Here is a 24,502-nt window from a genome sequence, read left to right as displayed (position 1 = left end):
ATGAATATTTTCCAAATCAAGGAATATAAAAACATTAACGTATCCAAACAATCAACAAGATTACTTTAAGATTTACCATAATTATCATAGATTAGTTTAAGAAAATTTTATCACTTGTATCTTCATTTTTAAAAATTTACTGTAAGTAGGCTGGCAATTTCACATTTTCTGGAAGAAATATGAGGTACTTTCTGTTTCAAAGAAAGAAAAAGTAATTTTCACAAACTAGTTTATTGAAGGATTCTATGGTTTAGTGTAAAAGGTTTGGGATTAAACAGGCCTGGGTTTAAACCTTCCTCTTGACTTGCCGTGAGCTGAGCAACCTTGGGTTTCTTGAACTGTAAAACGGGGATAACATTATTTACCATGGGGTTGTTGACAGAACTAAATGAGATAATTTGAAAGTGTCAAACCAATGCCTGACTGCCTGACAGGCACAGGGTGGAATTTGGTAAATATTAGCTTCTCTTTTCCTTGCTTTTGTCTTTCCCCTTCTATTCTTTACCGTCTGGTTATGATTCCTCCATTATTAAACTCTGACCTAGAGTTAATTCAATTTAAGTAGTAATGAGTCAAAAAGCAATGGAATCTTGCATTGCAATGATTATGACCTGGGTTTGTCAAAATTCTTTCCTCTTCAAACACATTTCTGTTATATCTGAGGCCATGTGGTAGACTTATGTTTGGACTGTATGATAGCTTAGAGCAAGTAAGAACATTTCTCCCACTAGATATATTAAAAAATAAAAAGCAAGGAAAAAAAATTTGGCAAGAAAAACATCAGTCCTTTCTAAATTATAACAAAATCTCATTCATTCAAATCCCACTGGAAAATAAGTATATAAATGATTTATTTTCCATTAGCATAAAAGCTATAAACAAGATTTTATAATGATACCTTACCCTACTATATAAGGATATTAGAAGCATAGAGTTTTACCCATATAAAAGCAAATGATATGATAAATATAGCTTGCATACTGTATTTTGTAAGTTTGTCACAGATCATAATGGAAAAGAAAAAAAATTATGTTTTAGCAATATTCACTCACTCAGACTTGACCCAAATTTTCTGTTAGTACTATATGAGTAGTCAGATACTTAATCAGTGAATAATTGTTTGATAAAATGCTCCCTTCAATAAGGATATCAGGTGAAATATAAGTAGCTTTGCACAATTATGCAGAGCATTTTTTTTCTTCTTAGCATGGTCATAACATGAAACTTATATTTTGTTTGTTTGCTTTTTTTTTCTTGCCTTACTTTAATTAAAGGATGTGTATGGGGTTTTGTTTTGTCAAAACACAGATGGAGAATTATACTCTGGAACTGCAGCGGATTTCATGGGGCGAGACTTTGCTATCTTCCGAACTCTTGGGCACCACCATCCTATTAGGACAGAGCAGCACGATTCCAGGTGGCTCAATGGTAGGTGGTGTTTGCAAGAGCACAGGCATGCAACATGTGTGATTTTATTATCAATGGAGAACTTTTATTTTACTTTATATGCAGTATGCCTTGAAATCTAGCATGCTGTTAAGCTAATAGTGGTGACTTCATGACTGTGAGTGTGAGAAAGTTGGGCAAAAAGAGAAAAGAGAGATTAAAAATTCAGGAAAATATTCATTTTGTGCCAAAATTGAAGTTTCTCAGTAGTTAACTTTATAAAGAAAGATGTGAACTGGAGGTATGGAAGGGAGGCAATGGAAAAAGATAAGATGAATTACTAATTGTGTCTTACAGGGGCACCCAGTACATTTCACAGTGTAGTATTTTTTTTCCCTCACATCTCTCACTATTTCCCTGACAGCATCTGCACATATATTATTTAAAAACTAAAAATGAATGCTATTGCAATGCTAATAAAGTATTAATAGTGTTTTCAAAATTTCAAGTCTCCTCCCATTTTATAGGTGAGGAAACTGAATCCAGTAGTAAGATCCAGCCCAGTAGCAGAATATTTAGAAACAGAACCCAGTTTCATCAACTTCAGACACTGACTTAACTACTGCTTTTTAATCATTTTTTTATGATTACTCTCTATTTTCTTTTAGTATGTAAATACTTTTGGTATAGTAGACAATATATGAAATTCTTATCTTTAAAAATTCCAGAGTGTGATTTTTCTTGGTTATTCATTTATTTATTTAACACATTTTTATAATGTTCCCTATTTTATGATCATGGTTATTTTCATAATTACTCCATTATCTGTATTTATATATCTCTTCAATCTTATAAAATAAAGCTGCCCTATCCCTAATCTCCTCCTCACGAACTTTCTCCTGGTTACACATGACTTATTAACAAGAATGAAGCTTATAGTTCACAGTTCATCTATGTTCTCAGTAAGATAGTTGAATAGCTCACTCTTTGAACTTCTGCCGTGCTTGTTTTTCTTGCATGATTTTGGGAACCGCAAAATGTATTTCATCACTTCCGTTCTTCATTGATTTGTTAGAGAAAAATAAACCTCACTGAAATTTCAAGAGACCATGAGATGTGTGACAATCTTTGTTCTAACCTATCTAATACTTCAAAGTAACTATTCAAAACATAAAACATAGCTCAAATTACATCAGTCAGCATCTATTCTCTCCTGTGGCAGCATTTCTGCTTGTCCTATTATTTTTCATGTAGCACTGACAAAGGTATGCCCCCTGCCTCCTCATTTAATCCTTCTGCCTTTGCTCTTAATTATACTGATGTTCTTTCATACGTTTGTCCAATTAACATTTTCTTTGCTGTCTTTATCTCTTTCTCAGTACTAGTTTCTTTCCCTGACCTGAAAACGTGCCTACCTATCCTACACAAAACTTTTTTCTTAATCACAGTATGCCACAAAGTCCCCACATGTTGAAATTCACGACCTGATTAGATCTTGTTTCCTCAATATCTTTTACTACCTTTAGCCACTTTCAACCTGACTTTCATCCAACACTCTCTTTCCATGAAGTTGTTCATCCAAAAGTCCCTAATGACTTTCTGTAGCTTTTTTCTCATCTCCACTTACACAAACTCTCTGCAGTATTTGTCACTAACTAGCCCATTCTCTTTAAAACAGTCACTTCTCTTAGCATCCCTTATTTCTTGCTCTCCCAAGTTTTTTCTAAATTTGGCATAATCTCTATATTGTTGTTTCAATGCAGTTGATACCTAAGATCAGTCATGATTAAGTACAAACACTGTGGTAATCGAGGTAGATGGACATATAGTCAAATGCCCCCTCCACACCAGGGGTAGAAGAGGTTTTATGGTGCCTGGGTGTCTGTCTGGGAAATTGAAAGCCTCACCAAGGAAATGAAAAGATACTGAGATAAAGAGAAGAGTAAGTGTAAAACTCCAAAAGCCAGAGGACAATTTTGGAATACCTACTATGTTAATGATTGAAACTATGGTGTGTGTGGAGGCAAAATTAGCCAGAAAAAGCCCTCTTTTAACTTTGGTATCTGGTCTCTTCTCAAACTGAGATATTTGTGTGGGAGGAAAAAAATGTTTGTTTGTTTTTAAATTCATCAAGAAGGAGACTTTGATCTACTAAGAGCCCTAAAGGGCATACAGGCTTTAACCGTCCGTGAGAAACAAAAATCTCATTAGAAGATGGAATAACATACAGGAGAGTATAGTATCCATTTCATTTTTATGGCCCTGGAGAAAAAAAAAGTCATCAAGTTAAAGCTGCTTTTATGCTGCACACTCACATGTTGACAGCTGAGTCTGAAGAATTTACACTCTGGGAAAACACAGTCATTGTCCATAGCTCTGTACTTCATCTCTGAAAATGTGTGGTTCATTTGAGAATTCAGTTATCAGTCTCTCAGCACTAAACGTGAGAACTGATTTTTCCAAATTAGCACAAAGGTTATATCTGACAGGGTGCAGAAACCAGAACTGCTGCAAGATGGAGGATGCAGACATATTTGAGATAGAACCAAGGGAATGCGAATCGCAAGCCTCATGAAATTAAATACCATTACAGAATAAAATGGGATACATAATGTTTGCACACTCATGCATAAAATAAATGAGTTTTGAGGCATCGGCATGGACTAACACAATCATCTGTGTTCTAGAAGTAATACATTGCCTTGCAAGGGATTTTTTTTTTTTTTTTTTCCTCAAGGGTCTTCAGAGCCATGTTAATTAATTTTGGTATAGGACTTACTTTATTGTTTTCAAATTGATTCAACTATTTTGGAAGAATTAATTTGCTTATTTTAGATGACTGTTAAAATTTTTGTGGCTGCTAAAGAAAAGCAAGTAAAAAACAATTGTATAGATTTGGATCGTGATATCTCTTGAATTTTTTAAATGAAGTTTTACTACTTCTATAATTAGAAATCATACAGTCAGAAAATAGTGTAAAACAAGTTTTAAATTCAGTTTTAACAGGAAAGTTTAGAAATGAATATCACTTTTAGATTAAGAAATTTCAGAGATATAGATTCTATTGGGATTTTTTTACATTTTAATATAACAGCTTTCTAAAAAACTTCTTATCAGTTATAATGAGCCCTAATTTAAGGTTTCTAGAGGTTATAACTACTTTGTATTTCAGAAAATGTTTTGGTATGGGTTTGACACTATGTGCCAAAATATACTGTGTTTTTTTCTTGTGCTACATAAATTATCTCAATATTATATTATATGGTTTTAAACATCAGTTCCAATTTCAGGTTACTGATAATGTGGAAATCAAGTAAAATTGCTCTGAGTATATTCATAGCAAGAAAATAAATGTCCACACTGCTGTTACAGTAATGATTTCTTAGTACTTAGTATGAAGAAAACTATTACCTAGTTATTGTGTGGTTTAACCATTCATTAAAGCAGATGGATAGCCAGCCCACGTTTATTTTTTTCTATTTGATGCAGACTATTTTCCCAATATTATTTATACCTTGGACTAATTTGGGATGATATATAATATTATGGAAAGACCATAGTCATAGGATAAGGCAAAGTTTTACTTTGACTTTGGCCCTTTCATTTGATGAACTGATAATACTACTTAGCTCCTATAGTTATGGGGAAAAAAATGGTCACATAATAATGTCTAAAATTCATTGAGCAAGTTCTTGGCATGTAATATACACTTAGTAAATACTAAATATCTCTGTATCCTTTATTCCACTTCCATTGGGTGAAGCATGCTTGGGAAATTTGGTCAGACTCACTCTGTGAGTGATTATATTTGAGTCAGGGTGAAAGGGCAGCCAGAGTCAGGTTCAATATATGAAACCACATGGATCCTTGAGAGACCCAAGGCCTGGTGAACACAAACAGACCTAATTACAATGCCCGGAGTGTGAGGCCTTCCCACTCATTTCAGGAAGACCTGTTTTCTTTTAGTGGAATTTCCTAAAAGGATCATGCCTGTAGATAGACTAACCCACTTGCTCTTTTCTGTAATTGAAATGGCATGCAAGTCATCATTCCACTTCCTCTGACTTGTAACATTCATACCATGATGGCCTGCCTATGCTGGAATCAGCATAGCTTCCTCTGTGGTCGTGTACTAGGATGTTTCACGTTCTCTTAACTCAAATATCTCCACAAGATGCATTTTTAGAAAAATAGAACCAAGGAATATGACTGCAAGTAAACTATGAGTGCACAAGTTAGCGTTATATGATACCAGATACTCAATCTCAAATTACTTGTATAATTATTTTAATATACTATTTAAATCCAACTGTCTTTGGAGGTATAAAAAATGTGAGGATATCCAACTGAATTTTTCTTTAATGAGTAAAATAATCATGTAGTTAACATCATACTTCTATGATGCCATTTTGACTTTTTTGTTTGTTTAAATACATGAGTAATATTTTTCTAACCTTTGGAGGAAAAGCTGTCTCTAAGTCTTACTTTCTGATTATTTGAACAGGTGAGTGTTAAGGAAACTGAGTGATGATTCAGTAAAAACAACAACAGTACCAACAAAGGTCTTCTTAGTTTTTGTAGCCTGTGAAGGAGGAAACATGGAAGCAGTATTTTTTACCTTTCGAGTTACCACTCTGTCTTTTACCAGTTACCACTGTGCTCATTAGTTAGCAATTCAGGGGTGTCAATTTATAGTATCACAGAAATAAAAATGACAATATCTATGGTTATCCAAAAATTATGCTGAAAAGTAAATATGTAATACTTTTAAATAAGTATTTATATCTATGCTCAGATACTATGTAGTAGTTACATTTGTTTTCTCATGAATGTATTACCCAGAAAAATCTTCATCCCAACAAAGAATGCACACCCATTAGAAGTGTAATCCTTTCAAAAATAAATTTATACCATGAAAGCATTCTCTCTAAGTTGATGACAAATTTAATGAAGTCATTAAAGATGCACTTTTTCCCCAGAAAGCTAAACATTATTAAAATATAACTTTACTTGAGTTCTTTTTCCAAGGACTTACTTTCTATGTCACTTTTTGTCTAAGGAACATAATACCTTTTAGATAGTTTTGTTTGACAATACTAACAAGAAAAAAGATGAATAAATCTTTGGAATAAAAATTAACTCATTAATAGCGATATGCTTGGAAACTGATTTGATTTTTTTAGGCTTCTAAGAAAAAGTACCTGAATAAAATTGTTAAGATTTGCTAACCCAATATTTTTAAATGATGTGCTAAAAAGCACAACTTGCAAATGTAATATATTAGCAAAAATATTGAAATTGTCTATTTTGGAATTAGTAGTTGATGGTGCAAGAAGAAATATAACATTAAAGAGAATTATTATATTTTCTTAGGGTAATTATTTAAATCAAATCATTGATCAAATCATAAAATGAGACAATATCTTGGGTAGTTCTTTATATTAAAGGCAGCTTCCCTTTTCCTCTTGTTTTTTACATTCTTGTCTCTCTTGTCTCACCATTAGTTTAATGAATACAGAGCCTGTCTGTACCAATTTCCTCTTCTAGAGTCACTACATTCAAAGCCCGGTGAGCCTCAATAGGGATTTACTGCTGACTGGGTAATCTGGGTTCCTGTGTGCAGTGACATCAAGCAAGAGATTTACCGGAGAAGTGGATGCCATGACAATGCGTGTAACCATGGTGTGCCCGGCCTCCCTGACACGGCTCTCAAAAGCTTTCCCTCTGTGAAAACAGAAGCCTGTTTGCAAATTAATTAGTTTCTGGCGGCAGCTTGATTGTTGACCCAGAGTTTGTAGAGTGGAAAAACAATCAGATTAGTGTGCTCAGGGTAAAAGACCAGTGTGCACTTGCGTGTGGCATGCTCAACTATTGAAATTATGAATGGAGTGAAACAAATTCTATTCTGAGAAGCCCAGGCAGAGGTTAAGTGTGATGAGCCTTGAGCTCCCCAACAGCAGGAACTGGAGAATTAAAGGATTTTCGCCAGATAAAGCTGAATGATGGGAAGAAATGCCATTGAATTTTAATGGCATTGATAGTTTTGACCAAAAAAAAAAAGTCACTTGTTATTTTCTAATCACTCTGAGTGGAAGAAATGAGTTTTCAATATTATTAAACTTATTAATATAAGGTTGATATGAACACTTTCCGAGTGTAGGATTTCAGAAGCTTTAATAGTAAATGATATTAATGATAATATCTCAAAAGGTAATATATCTAAAATTTTTTTAAATTGCAAAGTAATCTGTGTAACCATGTTGATAAAATGTTTACTCATATACTTACCCTACTATTATATAAAGTGTAATTCTCAGATGCCCTATAAAATTAATCCTCAGATAAAATGGTTGATTCTTGAGAATATGTTTTTTTCTTATTTATTGTTACAAATAGCAAATTAGATAATTATGCTAAGAAATTATGTCTGCAGGCTTAGGACCAAAAATTTTGGATGCAGTTTTTGATAATTTAATGTTTTAATTAAAAAGTTTTGAGTATACTTAATTTTATAAGATTGGCTAACATTTTAAGTCATATATACTCTTTCTTTTTAGACATGACTGGTGGATATCTCCCTAAGCACAGCACTGATTGCTATCACAAAGCTTTCTCACTCAAAAATCATTGATGTCTCTCAATTTACAGGCAAATTGAATCCAGATTCTGCTGCCAAGTCCTTTACCATCTAATCCTAAGTGACCTTTCCAATATTAAACTCTACCATACTCCAATTAAATAGTGGTCCTCAAATTTGCCATATTTTCCATTTAACCTTACCTTTCTCCCTATGACTTTTAAATATCTTGACCTTTGAATCCCAAGAGCACGTAGTCTCTTCACAGACCCTCGAGTTAAACTGTCTGCTCGTATCCCAGTTCTCCCATTTATTACTTATGTGACTTTGGGAATAATTTACTTTATGTTTGCCACATACTTACGGTTTGTAAAACAGGGTTAGTACAAACACCTCATACTGCTTTTCTAAGGATGCGTGAGACAGTTCATACTGGGTAACTAGAAAAGTGTGTGATAATGTGGTGCTGCGACTGTTGCCTCTGCCAGTAGTACACCTCTACATAGGGCATGCCCAACACATCTTTGGTAAATACATACAATGAACAAGTCCGAGGTTTATGATTGCCCTACTTAATTTGATATTAAGCTATTTTGTGCTGTCTAATTGATAACTACTATCAATATATGGGAAGTTTAGTATACAGGGAAATACATAAAATATTTAGCTTTAGTACAAAAAATATTTTTATCGCATTGTGTTTAGCATAAATAGCAGATGAGACAATGAAATGGTAAACAATAACCAAAGATTAATTTTAATAACATGTGATTCTGTAAGTGTTAATTTAGCTCTAGTGAGGACAACATCACTTAAATAAAACCATTATGTTAATTCTTTATTAATGTTTTTCTCACAAAATGGTTAAGAAGATATCTACTGCATTTATAACTCTAGGAAAATCACTTCTGCTGCATCACAGTTTAACGTTTGAATTTTTTCATGGGAGGTCACCATCTATAATCTTTGAGATGATAGTTAACAGCATGGAGCTTCTGGTGCCCTGCTGTCTAACTTGGGCCTGAGTTGAGCAAGTGTAGACAGCATTCTGTGATCAATTTCCACTTTTCAAATGGATATAATTATAGTTTCTCCCTCATTGGTCATTATGAAAACCACGTATGAATTAATTAATTTAATGCATTTGGAAAAGTGACCAGTATAGCTACAAAAAAAGAAGAAAAAAAGCCTCAGCTGCTGTTAGTTTCATAATATTTTGTAGGAATTTTAAATAACAAGACAATAAAAATACCTAAATATATCAAGTTGCTAAAAATGTAGTGAAATGCACAATCTCATGAGAAGTCGCATATTTCTAGGAATGCTACAAAATTGGCTTAAGGAAAACAAGACCAGATGAAGTGATAGTGAGATCTATGCCCTTTCCTAAACTAAATATATACATATAGGATTTCTTGCCTAACGGTATCTGATCCTTTGGATGGAAATAAATCTACTCCTTTGCGTCCACAAAAAGAAAAAGTATTTTTCTAAGCTTAATGACATACTGCTGCATATTGCTAAGTTACTTACACATGCCCAAAAGGCATTAAAAATGTTGTAAGCTTCATATATAAACTAAATATAAATTACAAAATGTTACCAGATAAAGATTCTTTAAAATGTTTTCCAGTCTCTGACTACCTCCTCTATGAATATTAGTAAGGAACATTTAAGTATATTTTAGATGCCTTTAAAAGAAACATATTCACAGTAGAAATGTATGAGTTACTAAATGACTTCAGAAATTAGATAAGAGAATATCAAAATCCCTTCACCTCCTCACCAGTCTCCTGCTCCCTGCTTTAGCAATGTATCAATTTCCTATGGCACTTTTTAAATCATCACTTATATTTGCATTTTAAACCATATACCATTACACATTTGCTACTATTATTATTTACAACATACTAAATCAAAAATAAAGTTTTAAAGATGAATTATAATTTATTGTTTGTAGTAATTTTGTAAATTAATATAGATGAGATTTTTATTACAAGTATAGTTTTTGTCATTATGCTTGATGATTTGCTAAATTAGAACTATTTTTGAATTTAATGTAGGCTAACAGCATAAGGCATCCATCAAAAATGTGTCTCTTTAATATGTTTATGAATTTGTCTAAATTCACATAAATCCAAATAATCTATTTTGCTAATTTAATTACTAATTCAAAAAGATGCCTGGGCTTTCCTATCATAGAGAGCTTTCTCATTTAAAAATTTATAAAATTCTACCAAGAATATGTATGGCAAATTGGTGTTGCTATTTTTATTTATTATTTGAAACTATTAAATGTTCTCTAGGATGGGAAAACATAGGTAATCAGAAAGAAGAGAAGAAAGTTTAAAAAAACGAGTCACACAGCTGTGTGGAAGAAATCAGCAAAGAAAGATGAAAAAGTAAGAGAAAGAAAGAGAGAAAGGAACAAAATAATAGTTATTAATAACCTCCTCAGTAGATTTTTGTCATTATCACTCAATTATAATACACAGCATGTGTCACTATGATAAAATTAATCACATCACAAATTGAAATAAATATCCATAAACTGCACCATAAAATCTCCTTTCTAAAATTTTAACCCTCAAGTTTGCAATGTAAGTTACATGTGATATGTACTGAAATATTTTTAACAAGTTCAGAGAGTTGCAAAATGTTATTGGAACACACATTAACTACTGAGAATAGTCTGATTGCCCTTTCATATCTGACCATATGGTTGTCAGTAAAAACAAGATACTCTGTAATATGATATGATAGAGTAAAATAGCTACATTATTAATGTAAAATTAAAGCTAGATCATTTCCAGCTTAAACAATTCATTTTGATTACTGTTTATCAGTTTGCTTTTTTTTTTTAATTATGGGTTTTAATGAGAATGTTTATTTCTCCAAGTTTAGTTTCTTCTTATCTCAATCAATAGGGTTTCTATTTATCTGTAGATAATCTATGCTTATAAATCGCTTCAATTACTTGCATAAAATATTATTGGCTCCTCATTTCCCTACTGTTCTTTTATAAGTTCCCCAAAAATCATTGATAATAGCACAGTAAATAAACTATATTTGCTAGCTACCAGCATATTACTCAGAGAAGTTTCCATTTTCTACATGTAGTGAGCAGCCACTAGATATGAAGAACTACTGTAAGAAACAGAGTCAATAAGATTCCTGCCCTCTAGGATTTTTTTTTTTTTTTTTTTTTTTTAAGTTGGAGTCTCACTCGGTCGCCCAGACTGGAGTGCAGTGGCCGCTCCCGGCCACCGCAGCCTCGCCTGCTGGGCCCCGGCGATCCTTCTGCCTCAGCCTTCCGAGTAGCCGGAATTACAGGCGTGCGCTACCACGCCCGGCTGATTTTTTTTTGATTTATTGCAGAGATGAGGTCTTGCTGCCCAGGCGGGTCTCAAACCCGCGGGCTCAGGCAATCCACTCACCTCAGCCTCCCAAAGGCGCGGGATTACAGGCTGAGCCACCCAGCCCGGCTAGGATCATTCTTATAGCTCTTGTCATCAAATGGAAGACCCTAGAAGTCTTAGCACATCTATGGGATCACGTATACATATTTCCAAAATGTATTTAAATATAAAAAATATTGTTTAGTGCATAAAGTAACCCTATCTCCCTCCAGATGAAAGATGAGACATGAATTTTTTTTATCAACTAGATTTTCAGACCTTCAACCTATTATCCCAGCCACCCACAGCCTGAAGATTTGACTCTTAAATGAAAGCAGGACGTGAGAATTTATGAGGGAGACTATATTTTATGCAAATATGTAGTTCTCTTTTAGAGAATATGTATAGAGGAGAGTTCAAAATGACAAGACATTGGAAATGTTTTAGTTTTTAAGAAAATGATGGGATCACCTGGAATCAAAGCTATTTATTATTTGTAAATCACATGGCTATATATTTTAAACTGTGTTATCTTGGTGACATATATTACTAACTATAAATTATTTTTTAAGATTAGTCGGAGCAAAAGTAATTAGGTAAAAAAGAGATTTGTGATTAAAGAGAAATAATCAGAGAATGGGAAGAAACTAGAAACAATATTCTTTACCATTCAGTAGAAGTTTGATAATTGATATCCTGGACTACTATCACAGTAAATAAGTTTTCTTAAACCAGTCTCTAAGCTTTAAAAGCCACATATAAAATTATAATGAATTAATCAATGGCAATAATCATGGCTGTTGACCCACACATTTTTCTAAGAGCTAAAATGTTTCAAGACCTGGCAGGGTTGCTCAAGCCCATCATCCCAGCATTTTGGGAGGCCAGCTTGGGACCATCCCCTGAACTCAAAAGTTTGAAGCTGCAGTGAGCCAGTCAACAGAGTGAGACACTGTACATACATACATACATACATATATACATACATACATAATTTCATTTAGCTCTAATATTTTAATTATCAGCTTGATTATTTAAAGCAATGACTGCATAGGAGCTTAAAAAAGCGTGTTCTCCATAGTTTTCTTAAATAACCTCTATCATCTTAATGAATGATAAACAGAATAATACACTTAACACAATATGGACAATTAACACTTGACATAATAGTTGCTATAGAATTTTTACATGCCAATAATTATACTGCCATCCCTTTCTGTCATTAAATAAATAAAAAGTATAATTATTTCCCCATTTCTATGGGTTTTACTACATCCATTTGTAAGTTGCATTTGTTGGCATATTTTTAAAACTGCCCTTCTATTTACATGTAATCTGTAAACATTTTCTTGATCTTGTAACATCTTGAAAATATTATTTTTAATGGTAAAATTTAATTTTCTTTAATATCTTAACATTTATATACTTAACCACATCATTTAAATCAAATATATATATATATATATATATATACATATATATATATATATAAATTTTGTTATATGGTCTAACACATTTATTTTAATTAATGTGTAATTATTTTAAACTTAATGTTGGCCAGAAAAAAATGATTGTAGAAATTTTCTGATAGTTATTTTATGGAAGAATGTAGAAATAATAGGTCTGCTAGAAAGTAAATCTAACATAAATTTAATTTATGTTAAAGGCATTAGAAACTATTTCTTAGTGCTATTAAAATAAAATTAAATTAACTGTATGAGCATTCAAAACAAAGTTTCAAGTATTAAATTATTTGGAAAATATCTTTGTCTTGATGAAGTATTTATGCATAATACCCTATATTAGCCCTCTAAAAATAAATTTAACAAAAGGTAATAGAATGCCTGCACTAAAAAGACCAAAGACCAGAAATAGGCATAAGCAGCACTTTTTAATTTTGAAGATATAGGGGACAATGCAGGGTTAGGTATATAAATGTTCATTATGCAGGTACCCTTGTTGATGAGGTATGCCCCAAACACTGGCAGTTTCCAATCCCGCCCTCCCTTCCCTAGTAGTTTCCCTCTACTACCAATCTCGCCCTCCCTCCCCTGGCAATTTCCAACTACTGCCAATCGCTTTCTTATAGAAATATGACAATCATTCAAGGTCCTCTTATGTGAGAACATGTGGTATTCAGTTCTTTGTTTCTGTGATAGATCACTATTATAGATTCTAAGTCCATCCAAGTTGCTTCGAAATTAATAATTTTGTCCTTCTTTATGGCTGCATAATATCCCATCATACACATGTACCACGTTTTTAAAATCCAATCCTCGTTTGATGAGCAGAACAGTTGGTTCCATGTTTTTGATATTGTAAATAATGAAGCAGCACTTTTTAAATTGCATTCAATAAATTACAGGTGCTGTGACATTTAGTATTGTTACATCAAATAACTGAAGGTTTTAATAATTAAACGCAATTATTTGAAAAATTGGCATTCTTACCTAAATAAATAACTGAAATAATCATGATCAATAGAAATCTTATATTTGTATTGTATTGTCTTCAAAGTGCTTTCAATAAGACCACTTAAACCTCTCATCCTACTGTGAAATAGAAAACTGCAAATAAAATTTAACTCATCTACTAAATGTTAGTTGTAACCTCCTATTTAGTGAAAACTGAGACTAAATTTATGTTTTCTGAACTGTAGGTTTTTTTCTTTTTCTAGCATATTCTTTTTAGTATTTGCCATTTTTAAAATTCGCGTTATTGTGTAATTTGCAAGATATCACACATGTAAGAACTATTTATCAAGTTAGATATATACTGTTGAAAGATAAGAAAAAGAAGGATACTTTTTTAAAAAAATAAATATCTTAAAAACAAAAATTTGCTAAAGTTAAAGGATTCTATCATATAGTGGTTTACAAACCGAAGAATTGTTATTTATGCATAGTTTAAATTATTGAAAACTAGCGTGTGTAAACCCTTGAACTAGCAGGATGTACATACCCTGGGAACTTGTTCGAAATGTGGCATTTCAGGGCCCATCCAGTTCGAATGAATGAGAACTTGTATTCTACCAAATTCCATATTAAAATTTGACAAGTAAACAACTAAAATGCATTACATTTTTTATTATTAAAAGAGATGGCTGTTGTTCCATTCTACCTGAGAATACTGTCTCATAGCACAAAAGAATGTGTGTGTATGAGTGTGTGTGTATGAGAGATAGAGATCATTATTTATATTTAATTCACTGCTCATGTGATCTATTCAATTTCTGCAATTAAAGAGTTTAAATTCCTCAACCATCTAAAATTAATGACTTGTTCCATTTAGACTGGGGAGATATAAGCTGAGGCTTCATGTATCCTTTGAACAGCTAGGTTGCATTTTCAAGCAGCAATCACTGAAGAGCCACATTACACTGCTTGAATCATCCCACTGAGACAGTGTCAGATTAATATAGCTGCTACTGCTATTATGTTAGTCTACAAAACTTTCCACAACTACATTTTAAGAACTTAAAAAAACATATGATAGAGGTGATGACTTATAGGTTTCAAGAGAAGTCTCAAGTATGGTAATAATAAAAAATTGTTTTCAGAAGATGTTAGTATGAATTGACTGTCTTTCACTGAAACCAGACTAGGACTAATATTTCATTTTAAATAATAGACTGGATGATAAAACAGCAGTATAGTATTTAAAATATATAATAACTGACTATTATTTCCCTATAAACATCATTTTGGCAAAAGTTCTCAATAAAGAAAAACTAGGAAGATTTCTTTTAGTGCAAAGCAACAGAATATAAACCATACATAAACCCCACAAATCATATATCTTATGTTGCAACTTTAAATTTTATGTTGCAACCTTAAATTTTGAATTATAGGTTTGTGACATGATTTTATACATATATAATTCAGCTGAATTATATATATATATATATGCATATTTATAATACAGCCTACCCAATATAAAAAAACTTCAAATTTCAGGTAATTATAACTAAGAACTCTCTTACTATTTAGTGCTCATAGATTTGAGCATAAACAAACAACAAAAGAATAAATAATTATTTATATTATTTCTAGTATATTTATTAGTATATTATATAATTATTACTTATTTTTATTTTTTAAATTTTATTTATTTTTAATACATCGAGATTGGAAAATTCAAAAAAACCTGGCAGCTAATGTTAAACTTGAATTATTATTTCTGAAATGATAATAACATCTTGCAGATTAAACAGTGTGTAATGAGAATTGTTTTCCACAAATTCTAATTACTTTGAAAATTATGCAACAAATTATCTGCTTTTCTGTCTTGAATTTCCTTCCCCATATAATTAGGCAGTTTCAAGAATCAAAACTATTATTGTCTCTTAAGAACAAAAGCCATAGAAACTACTAATTATATTACAGGTAGACATGTTTCTCTTCTTTGAAGAGATCCTGAATTTCTGGTCTTTTTTAGAACATTTTCTGACCACAGAACACAGAAGTGCTGAAGCTCCTTTAATCATGATAATTAGATTCTATCTATAATAACATTCATGTTATTAAAAAGTTGCCAAGGACTGTGTCAAATAAAAGTTGACCTAAATCTTTCCTGGTCCCTAACTCATTATTTTATTTTAAGAATCAGGCCACATTCTTACAGATATCTCCCTTTCACTAGAACCCAAGGGCCTAATCACGGGCAACTCAGAGGACAAGCCACACTGCCAGTGCCATTCTTTAATGAGGGCTTGAACTATTACCATGTCCTAGGAAACGGGCACACATCAAACACCAACTTTCTCCATTTCTCATAAAATTGACTTTCTTATTTCACAGAGCAAAATTTTTTGTGAGATAATGTATTCAGCATTTTTGTGGAAAGTAATTTTTATGATTATATGAAATTTTTTTATTCTGAATAAAACTGTTAGTGGAATTCACAAATACTAGTTTTTAAATCTGTAGATTGTGACCTATTTTTCACAGGAAAAAAAATAAGCAGAAATTGAGTATATGCCTATATTATAAGATGTTTCAATAGGAAAAAATAAGTAGGTGCTTATTTCATGTTTGCTTTTGTTTTAGTTGCTGAATGACTTTGTTAGTTTTTAGCCATGATTTCATTCTGTTAGTCCTTATCTTTGAATCACATATAAAATATTTGGGCAAGAAAATTACATGAAACACTTAAATATCTCAAAGCATAGGCAAGGCTAGAAAAGATTTTCAAGTCATCAGAGTTATATGGGATTATAATACCACCAACAGCAATGTCAAACAATAAGGAAAGCCAGAAATAAATATATTTATGAATATCCATATATTCCAAGCAAAATTACGAGATTGTTTATAATATTAAAAGGATGATTCATTAATAGAAAGTTTCTTATATCAATTCATTACTTTAATATTTAAAGATAAAATATATGCTTTCTCTTGTTCATTGCTGAAAATTATATTAAAACAAATATTTTTCAGAACAATTTAAATATATTAGCTAAGAGTAGATAGCAGGATATGATGATAAAATTGAAACCCAATTAAAGTTATTATTGGCAAGAAGACATTATTAATTTCTATAGATTGTTATTTATAATTGTTGTTTGAAAAGCATATATGTGTATATGAGATACATCCAGTCTCCTTATTTTAAGCATGGCCAGTGAGTGAGATATGACTGTGGATTGGAGAAAGAGTTGACAGGAAGTACTGGTGTATTTTTCTTTCTTCTCAGAGACATTTTAATCATGCCTGTACTATATCTCATTGAGGTGTTGAATTTTTATACCTCCTTGCTAAAGCACTGAAACTTTAAAAAAATAAATCACATACACTTAAATGAACTTGTTTCATCTCATTTAATAAAGCAGAGTAAGCACACCGTCTACAAATTTGATGAACTTTCTGGCAAAGGGAGGAAAAACGTGCTCTAATTTAAAATGAGGTAGGTTAGAAAATATGTTTCTTGAAACTCTACCAATTTTTCCCTTAAAGAGAAGGTTTTAGTGTGATGTCATTGATTAAGCAAGATCATATAAATTACTTGTTATCACAGAGCAATGGCTTTCTAAAAAGAAAGTTCTATTTTATTTGGATGTAGAAAATGAAGGTTTGCTGGTTTGATTTTTTCATCTAAGTTCGAAAGTTATTTTTAATTGTATTGTATAAAAAATATTTTAATTACTACATTAACATGAACTCCATTGATAGCATGATTTTATTTTCAAAGAGCAGAATTTTTAGAATTCATATTCCATTTAATTTCTCTTCATGTTGATATCCCCTACCTCGACAAAATGTAAACAGATGATCATTTTTCCTCCAAACATTTTCAATTTTATATAAACTCATTGGAAAAAATGTATATTAAATCCTTGATGTCTTTAAATGTAATAAATATCAACATCTGTTGCCTTCAAAAATATGTGAATGTGTGGATGGTGTGTGTGCGTGCACGTGTGTAATCATTATGAGCTGATACAAAGTGTTTTTCCTGGAGATCATCTACTGTATGAAATTATATCTAATATTTTCAAACAACAAAACTATCTAATTTAATCACACACTAGTTTGTACTTAACATAATTCAAATGTCTAGCAATGTAAATTATGAAAGGACAGTTGATGATAATGGATGAAAACAATTATACTATGAATTTATTTATTAACATCGAATACAGAGAAGCATCTTAAAAATGGCCACTCCCTGCAGTTAAGAGGGAATAAATAACCAAAAATTATAGAAATGCCTATAAACATAGTAGAGGTAACTGGAATAAATCTAAAGACATTGAAATAGTCTTAATCCATATTTAACATTATGTAACACAGATCTGTAAATCATTACATTTAATGCAGTTGTAAATAAGAAGATATCATATATAACTTCTACAATCTGCAATGGAAAGTCACTCTAAAATATAAAAGGTAGGGCACAGAATTATATCATTCTTACATTGAACTCTTGCCTCTTAGCCAATCAGTAAAAACTACCCCATACTCATTAAAGAGTAGACACATAGGCCACAGTTTAGTAGATGATATCTAATTATCAAATCATAAATAATAATAATAACAAAAAAGTCATATCAATTTTTTATATATCCACTTAGTCTAAATTAGATTAATATGCCAAGTATTATCCTTAGAAAGCATTTTGTGCTCAGCAGTGTCTTCCTGAAATTTGAGTCATTCACCATGGTAGAAAAGTCATTTTATGAAAACATGATGGGAATAAATCAATCAATAAAATCAAAAGACAAGACTAAAACATGATATAATTTATTTTCTATAAAAAGACTTTATTATAAATTTATTTATTTATTATAATCAATATTTTTCATTATGATATTGTGGGGTACAGTTAAGGGTTAGGTATACAAATATGCTTCGTTCAGGCACCCTTGTTGATAAGAGGTGTCTCCCTGTCCCCAGACAGATATTTACTACTGTTAATCCCATCTCCCTTCCCCCCCATAGTTTCCCACTAATGTCAGTCATTTTCTTATAGTATTACATTGGATGTTCAAGGTCCACTATATGAATGAGAATATGTGATACTCAGATCTTTGTTTCTGTGAGAGGTCACTCAGTATTATAGACTCTAGTTCCATCCAGGTTGCTGCGAAATTCATGATTTTGTTCTTTTTTTATGGCTGCGTAATATTCCATCATGTATATGTACCACATTTTTTTAATCCAGTCCTCTTTTGATGGACAGCATGGTTGCTTCCAGGTTCTTGCTATTGTGAACAATGCTGTGATAAACATGTGTGCAGGTATCTTTTATATGGAGTGATTTGAGTTCTTCAGGGTATATTCCCAGTAGGGGGATTGCTGGGTCATATGGGAGGTTGATATTTAGAGCTTTTGGGAATCGCCACACTGCTTTCCACAGAGGTTGCACTAGTTTGCACTCCCACCAACAGTGTAGAAGTGTTCCCTTTTTGCCACACCATCTCCAGCAACTGTTATTTTTTGAGTTATTGATAATTGCCATTCTGATAAATTTATTTTTCAAAAGCAATTCTACAACATAGACAATTACATTATGAAAATATTCCTTTTTGATTATTAAATGTTAAAGACAATAATATTTAAGTAAAAAGAGCATACTTGCTGTCTAGATATAGAAAATTTACCTTACACTGAGCTCTTACCTCACTAAATTTGCATTTCTGTGAATATCTATAGCTCAGTTTGCTCTTTGAATTTATCAATTTTGCTCATTTGTACCTACCATAAATATAAGTTCAGAATAAATGAAATAAAAATATAGTTTCTTTTATCAACTATAATAAACTATTGCACTTACATATTGTATTTTCTAAATATTAAAACATATTGTCTTTTGGCAGCAGACAGCAGATACTTTTGCTGTTGTCCTGCCCATTGTGCCCTTCACACATATCATTCCTTTAATTAGTCTACCTTTCTTAATTTAAAAAAATATTGTATTTTCTAAGTTTTATCTTAATTCTTATGTTAACCAAATTTCACCTTTGCTGAAAGTTAAAAAACAAATGCTACTTTTGTCTTGGAGACATAAAAGTATTTTTTCTAATATTGTGATATGAAAAATCTCAAATACATGAAAGTTAAAATAACTTTACAGTGAAATGTTTGTCCTCCACCTAGATTCTACAAATTTATATTTTACTGTAATGTATCATGTATCTATTCATCCATTCCAGCTATCACCTTTCTTTTTATGAATGCAAAGTAATTTCAGAAATTAGCACTCTTTTCTTATTTGATTAACAAAGGTTTGTCTTCAATATTTGCTTATGTATTTTTTCAACTGAGATAAAATTTACTTACAATGAAGTGTACAAATCAAATGTACTATATAATGAGTTTTTACAAATGATATAACAGTAACTAAGACCCCTATCAAGGTATGGAACACTCCAGAAAGTTCTTCTATGCCACTTGTCATTCAGTCTCTATGTCTTTGCTCTGAGAGTAACACACTGTTCTGGTTTTCTCGCAATAGATTTTTTTTTTTTTGGCTTAAACTAAAAACTCATATAACTGGAATTATACAATATATACTCCTTTGTTTTAATGCTTTTGAAATTAATTTGTGTCATTGTGTATATAAGTAATTCCTTTTTTATTACTGAGTAATATTCAATTGTTTGAATATACCACAGTGTATTATCTGTTCTCCTATTGATAAACATCTGTGTTTAATAAACTGCTGTAAGCATTCTTTTTAAGTCTTGTGGACATATGCTTTCATTTCTCTTTATTAAATATCTAGAAATGGAATAGTTGAATCATAGGGTAGATATATGCGTGGTTTTTATAAAAATCAGCCAGACCACATTATACCACCACCAAAAAAATGTATGAAGGAGCGTGTTAAGCAATGGTTTGGCATAAAAATTTAAATATTGGTGAAATAACTCTTGGTATCATGTGAAAAAAAATGTAGGAAATAATCTTGATGACAAAAAAAAGCTATTGAAGGAGTGGAGTAAATTTAAGGACCTAAAGTAAGACATTAAGGATAAAGATGGATATAAAAGATATTTAGGAGGGAAAGGAAAATAAAACTTGATGACAGATAAAATATTGATGATGAGGAAGAAGATATCAGAACTAATCCCAGACTTCTGAGTTCTAATAATAAGTATAGTGTCATTGAGAAGGATGCAGTATTCAGGATGAGCATGTGGGGAGATGATGGAGATACTGAGTTATATCGTGAGGAGGTAAATATACAATACTACATGGAATGGCCAAAAGTCAGTCAAAAAATTCTGCTCATTTGTAGGAGAATAGTCTGACAACTGGGAAATGGAAATGAGTAAAATAACCAAATATGGGAAAAGGGAAGAGACACCAATTCTATGAGTACATAGTACATCATTTTTGAATGAGTATTTATTTTATTTTATTGTATTCTTTTATTTAACAGATGAAATAATGTTAATGACCTCATAATAATTATAGATATTAATATAATCTTATCTATACTTAATGCTATTAAAACAATAACAGTAGGGTAGTAATTGGTAAGTATACTTGTATAAATTAGTTGACAAGTAAATACACAAAACACATTAAAAATTGCAGCACACTTCATTATGCTTGACTAAGAACATAGCTATTCAAACCACAGCATTGAGACAAAAACCTACTTTTGATTCATTTAAACCCAGTTTCTTTGCATAATTCATTATATAGAACAATGTCGCTGCTGCTCTTTCTTGTTTCTGACTCATTTTAATCTCCTCCATGATGGACACTCAGGTGAGAAAGGGAGTTCTTGATTTGTTCTTGACTTTTGCCAATCTATCTTCCATTTCTATTTCTAAAAGGATACTTGTTTTTGTTGACTTCAATGACATGGTTCTAAAATTCTTTCTGGTGAGCAACGCTTGACTTAATAATGATGCAGAGGTAATCAACTGTGGAATAGCAATCAGGATAGATTATATTTCACAATAACATTGTCCTAAGTCCATGTTTATTAACTCTGTTAGGTTATTTTATCTTTATAACATCTCCATGTTCTCACTTTATGAGTGAGATCCAAGACAGAAATGTAACTTGCTCATAGTCACACAGTAAGTAAGTGGTAGAGCTAAACTGGATTCTGTGATAGCTTCTTATCCACTGCATGGTAACACTGCCATCACCTCTATGCAGGAAGTTTACAACCCATTAGCCAATTATGTGAATATAATAACGTTCAGTTGAACTCAAATAGCAAGTATCTTAAAGTGTAGTATACTATAGCAAGAACTAGAGAGGATTCAAAGATGAATGGCAAACTCTGTTTCAAAAGAACTTAGTAACATAGAAACACAGGAGTGTGTTGCTCTAAAGGATAATCTAGGGCAAGTGGGCAGGTGCAACTTATTGAAACTCAAACAAAATGCTGCTGCATTATGGAAATGCAGAAAATAAATTCTCATTTGAACTTATTTTTGGAAGGTATTTGAAAAGGGTCTAGAAAAATTGTTATGATTCTTAGTAGGAGAATTTGCATAAATAAAGTAATTTAAAAATGAAAGTGTTAGGAATCCATAGTGATAAAACGGAAGGAGAGAATTCAATGGGAAATGAGCCTAAAATTATATAGGTATGCTAGGTAGCAGTGGAAACCCTTTTTTTAAAGTCTGAATTTAATTGTTTAACCAATGGAAAACCATAAAAAATTAAGTGTGTATTTAGAAATATACATGTCAATATTGTGATGTATCGATTGGGAAGAAGAATGATTTGAAGCAAGGAACTATTTTAAGAAGACAGATCAGTACTCTAGAAAAGAGATGAGAGGGTTTTAAATAAGACAAAATATTCTTTAAAATATATTGGGAGAAAATTGGCTAGGAACTGCCAATTAAGTCGATATGGGAAATGAAACCAAAAAGATGAAAGCAGCAGGATTGAATAAGAGCCACTAGCTAATTAATTTGGTTTGACCTACAGAGCTGAGGACACTCCACTCCACAGTGATGTTGTGATCATTTCATGTGTTTGTGCTTATTAAATCTAATATCCCAAAGGCTTTCACTTCCTCTTCAGGAATGTGCCTTCAATTGAGAAAAGATGTGGACAGTTTGTTCTGGCTATGACCATTTCATTCAAAGAGCTTTATTTTGTAGTGGTAGAAAGTAGCAAGCTTAAATTAATGTTAAAGTTTTTTTTCATTGAAACAGTAAACCAAATAACCAAATAGTGTAGAAGTCCATGCAACTTACAGACATTTGCAAAATAAGTGTGACTACTTGATGCAATAGAAAGAACTAAGCTCTTATCATGCCCTGACTCTGTCAGTTTCTAGTTTGTACCTTGAATATTTACTGGGTAGTAATCTCAGAATTTCTTTCTGGGATGAGTGTAGATTAAATAACATATATAAAGTAGAAGGGAAAAAGCATAATCAACAGTATCTTTTATTCTCATTGTTTTCTGTGTTTATCTTTCATTCAGATCAGTCCTTCTCTTCCTTCAGTGATTCATCTTGAACCTTTCTTGGGGTTCAACTATTTCAAGGCCTATTCACAGTTTCCCAGCCAGCTAAGCATCAGAAGTTTTTCCAGGCCTGTTCCTTGGCAGCCAGAAATTTTTCTATTCTGCAGCCAAAAATGATATATCTACTCTGCTTAGGCTGTTAGCTAAGAATGTGAGACGACCTTGTGTTACATTCCCTGCATTCTTAATGTGCTAGAAGTTCCTATTCATGGTCTATTGATTCTTTGGGGCTTTTGTTTTCCACATGGTGCAGCATATCTGAAAGGGGAAGAAACCAGTTACTAGACTGCCGTCCTGATGTGCTGACCATCATCTGGTAATGATTCTTCCACACTGCCAATATTCCAACTAGTTACTTTGTAAATATTTTGATGCCTGAGACCATAATACTGGAAATATTAATAGAGTTTTACGATTTACTAGTCTTTGTCTCTGTTGTCTTTAGCAACTTTCTTATTAGCTAGTTAGTATTTCAACTTGCTTCCATAGCAATCTATGTTTATGTCACCATAAACTTTTAAACATATACACCTTGTAGAAAATTTCACAAAGTTTTATAAACAGTGTTATAAAATTATAACAGCTAGCAATTTTGAAGGCCTGCGATATACTTGGCATAGATGAATATATAGGTGAATGGATAAATAGATAGATAGATGGATAGATAGATAGATAGATGTTGGGAGCTGGCCACGGAGGCCCACTGAGCATTAGGGATCAGGAAGGGCCGTGGACCCCAAGACCGCTAGGACGTGTTCGGGAGCTGTAGACCCCATTTTCCTCCCCCTTTTGTCATGCAGCACAAATAACCTAAAGGAACTCTGCTGGCCTAAGCTGAAGGCTCTGTGACTGTGACAGGCATGGCTCACTCTAGAAACCCATTGTTCCTGTTTCCCATAAACTGCGGTTTCGGCTTAGGTATTAGATATAATTCAAACTCAGGTCACATTTGGGAGCCTTTTATACGGTACAAGCTTCTTTATAAGATTTAAAAGAATATTTGTAGAATTAGTATATACTTATGGAGAGCTGTTTTCAGCTTTTCAATGGTATAGATGATTTTCAAGAGTGGCCCAGCACAGAGTTTGGGCTGGGTCACATTCCTGAGAGCCCAGCACGTACTTTGGACTGGGCTGCATTCTTTTAGGCCGGCTTTAGCTACAGTTAATGTAAGGTCTTTTTTCTAC

General features: G+C 32.1%; 1 protein-coding gene across 1 annotated transcript in view; it reads left to right on the top strand.

Moving 5' to 3' along the window:
* SEMA3A (semaphorin 3A) overlaps positions 1-24,502 on the top strand; it is a 525,999-nt gene that overhangs the window by 438,875 nt on the left and 62,622 nt on the right. Inside the window, exon 9 of the mRNA XM_008054520.2 lies at positions 1,309-1,428. Coding sequence (XP_008052711.1) covers positions 1,309-1,428 — 120 coding nt within the window. The remainder of the gene's footprint in view (positions 1-1,308; positions 1,429-24,502) is intronic.

Source organism: Carlito syrichta, unplaced genomic scaffold (genome assembly GCF_000164805.1).
Source record: "Carlito syrichta isolate Samal-C Ts95f unplaced genomic scaffold, Tarsius_syrichta-2.0.1 Scaffold295875, whole genome shotgun sequence".
Taxonomy (NCBI): Eukaryota; Metazoa; Chordata; class Mammalia; order Primates; family Tarsiidae; genus Carlito; species Carlito syrichta.
Note: the sequence above shows the minus strand (reverse complement) of the source record. Positions and strands in the feature narration are given on the sequence as shown.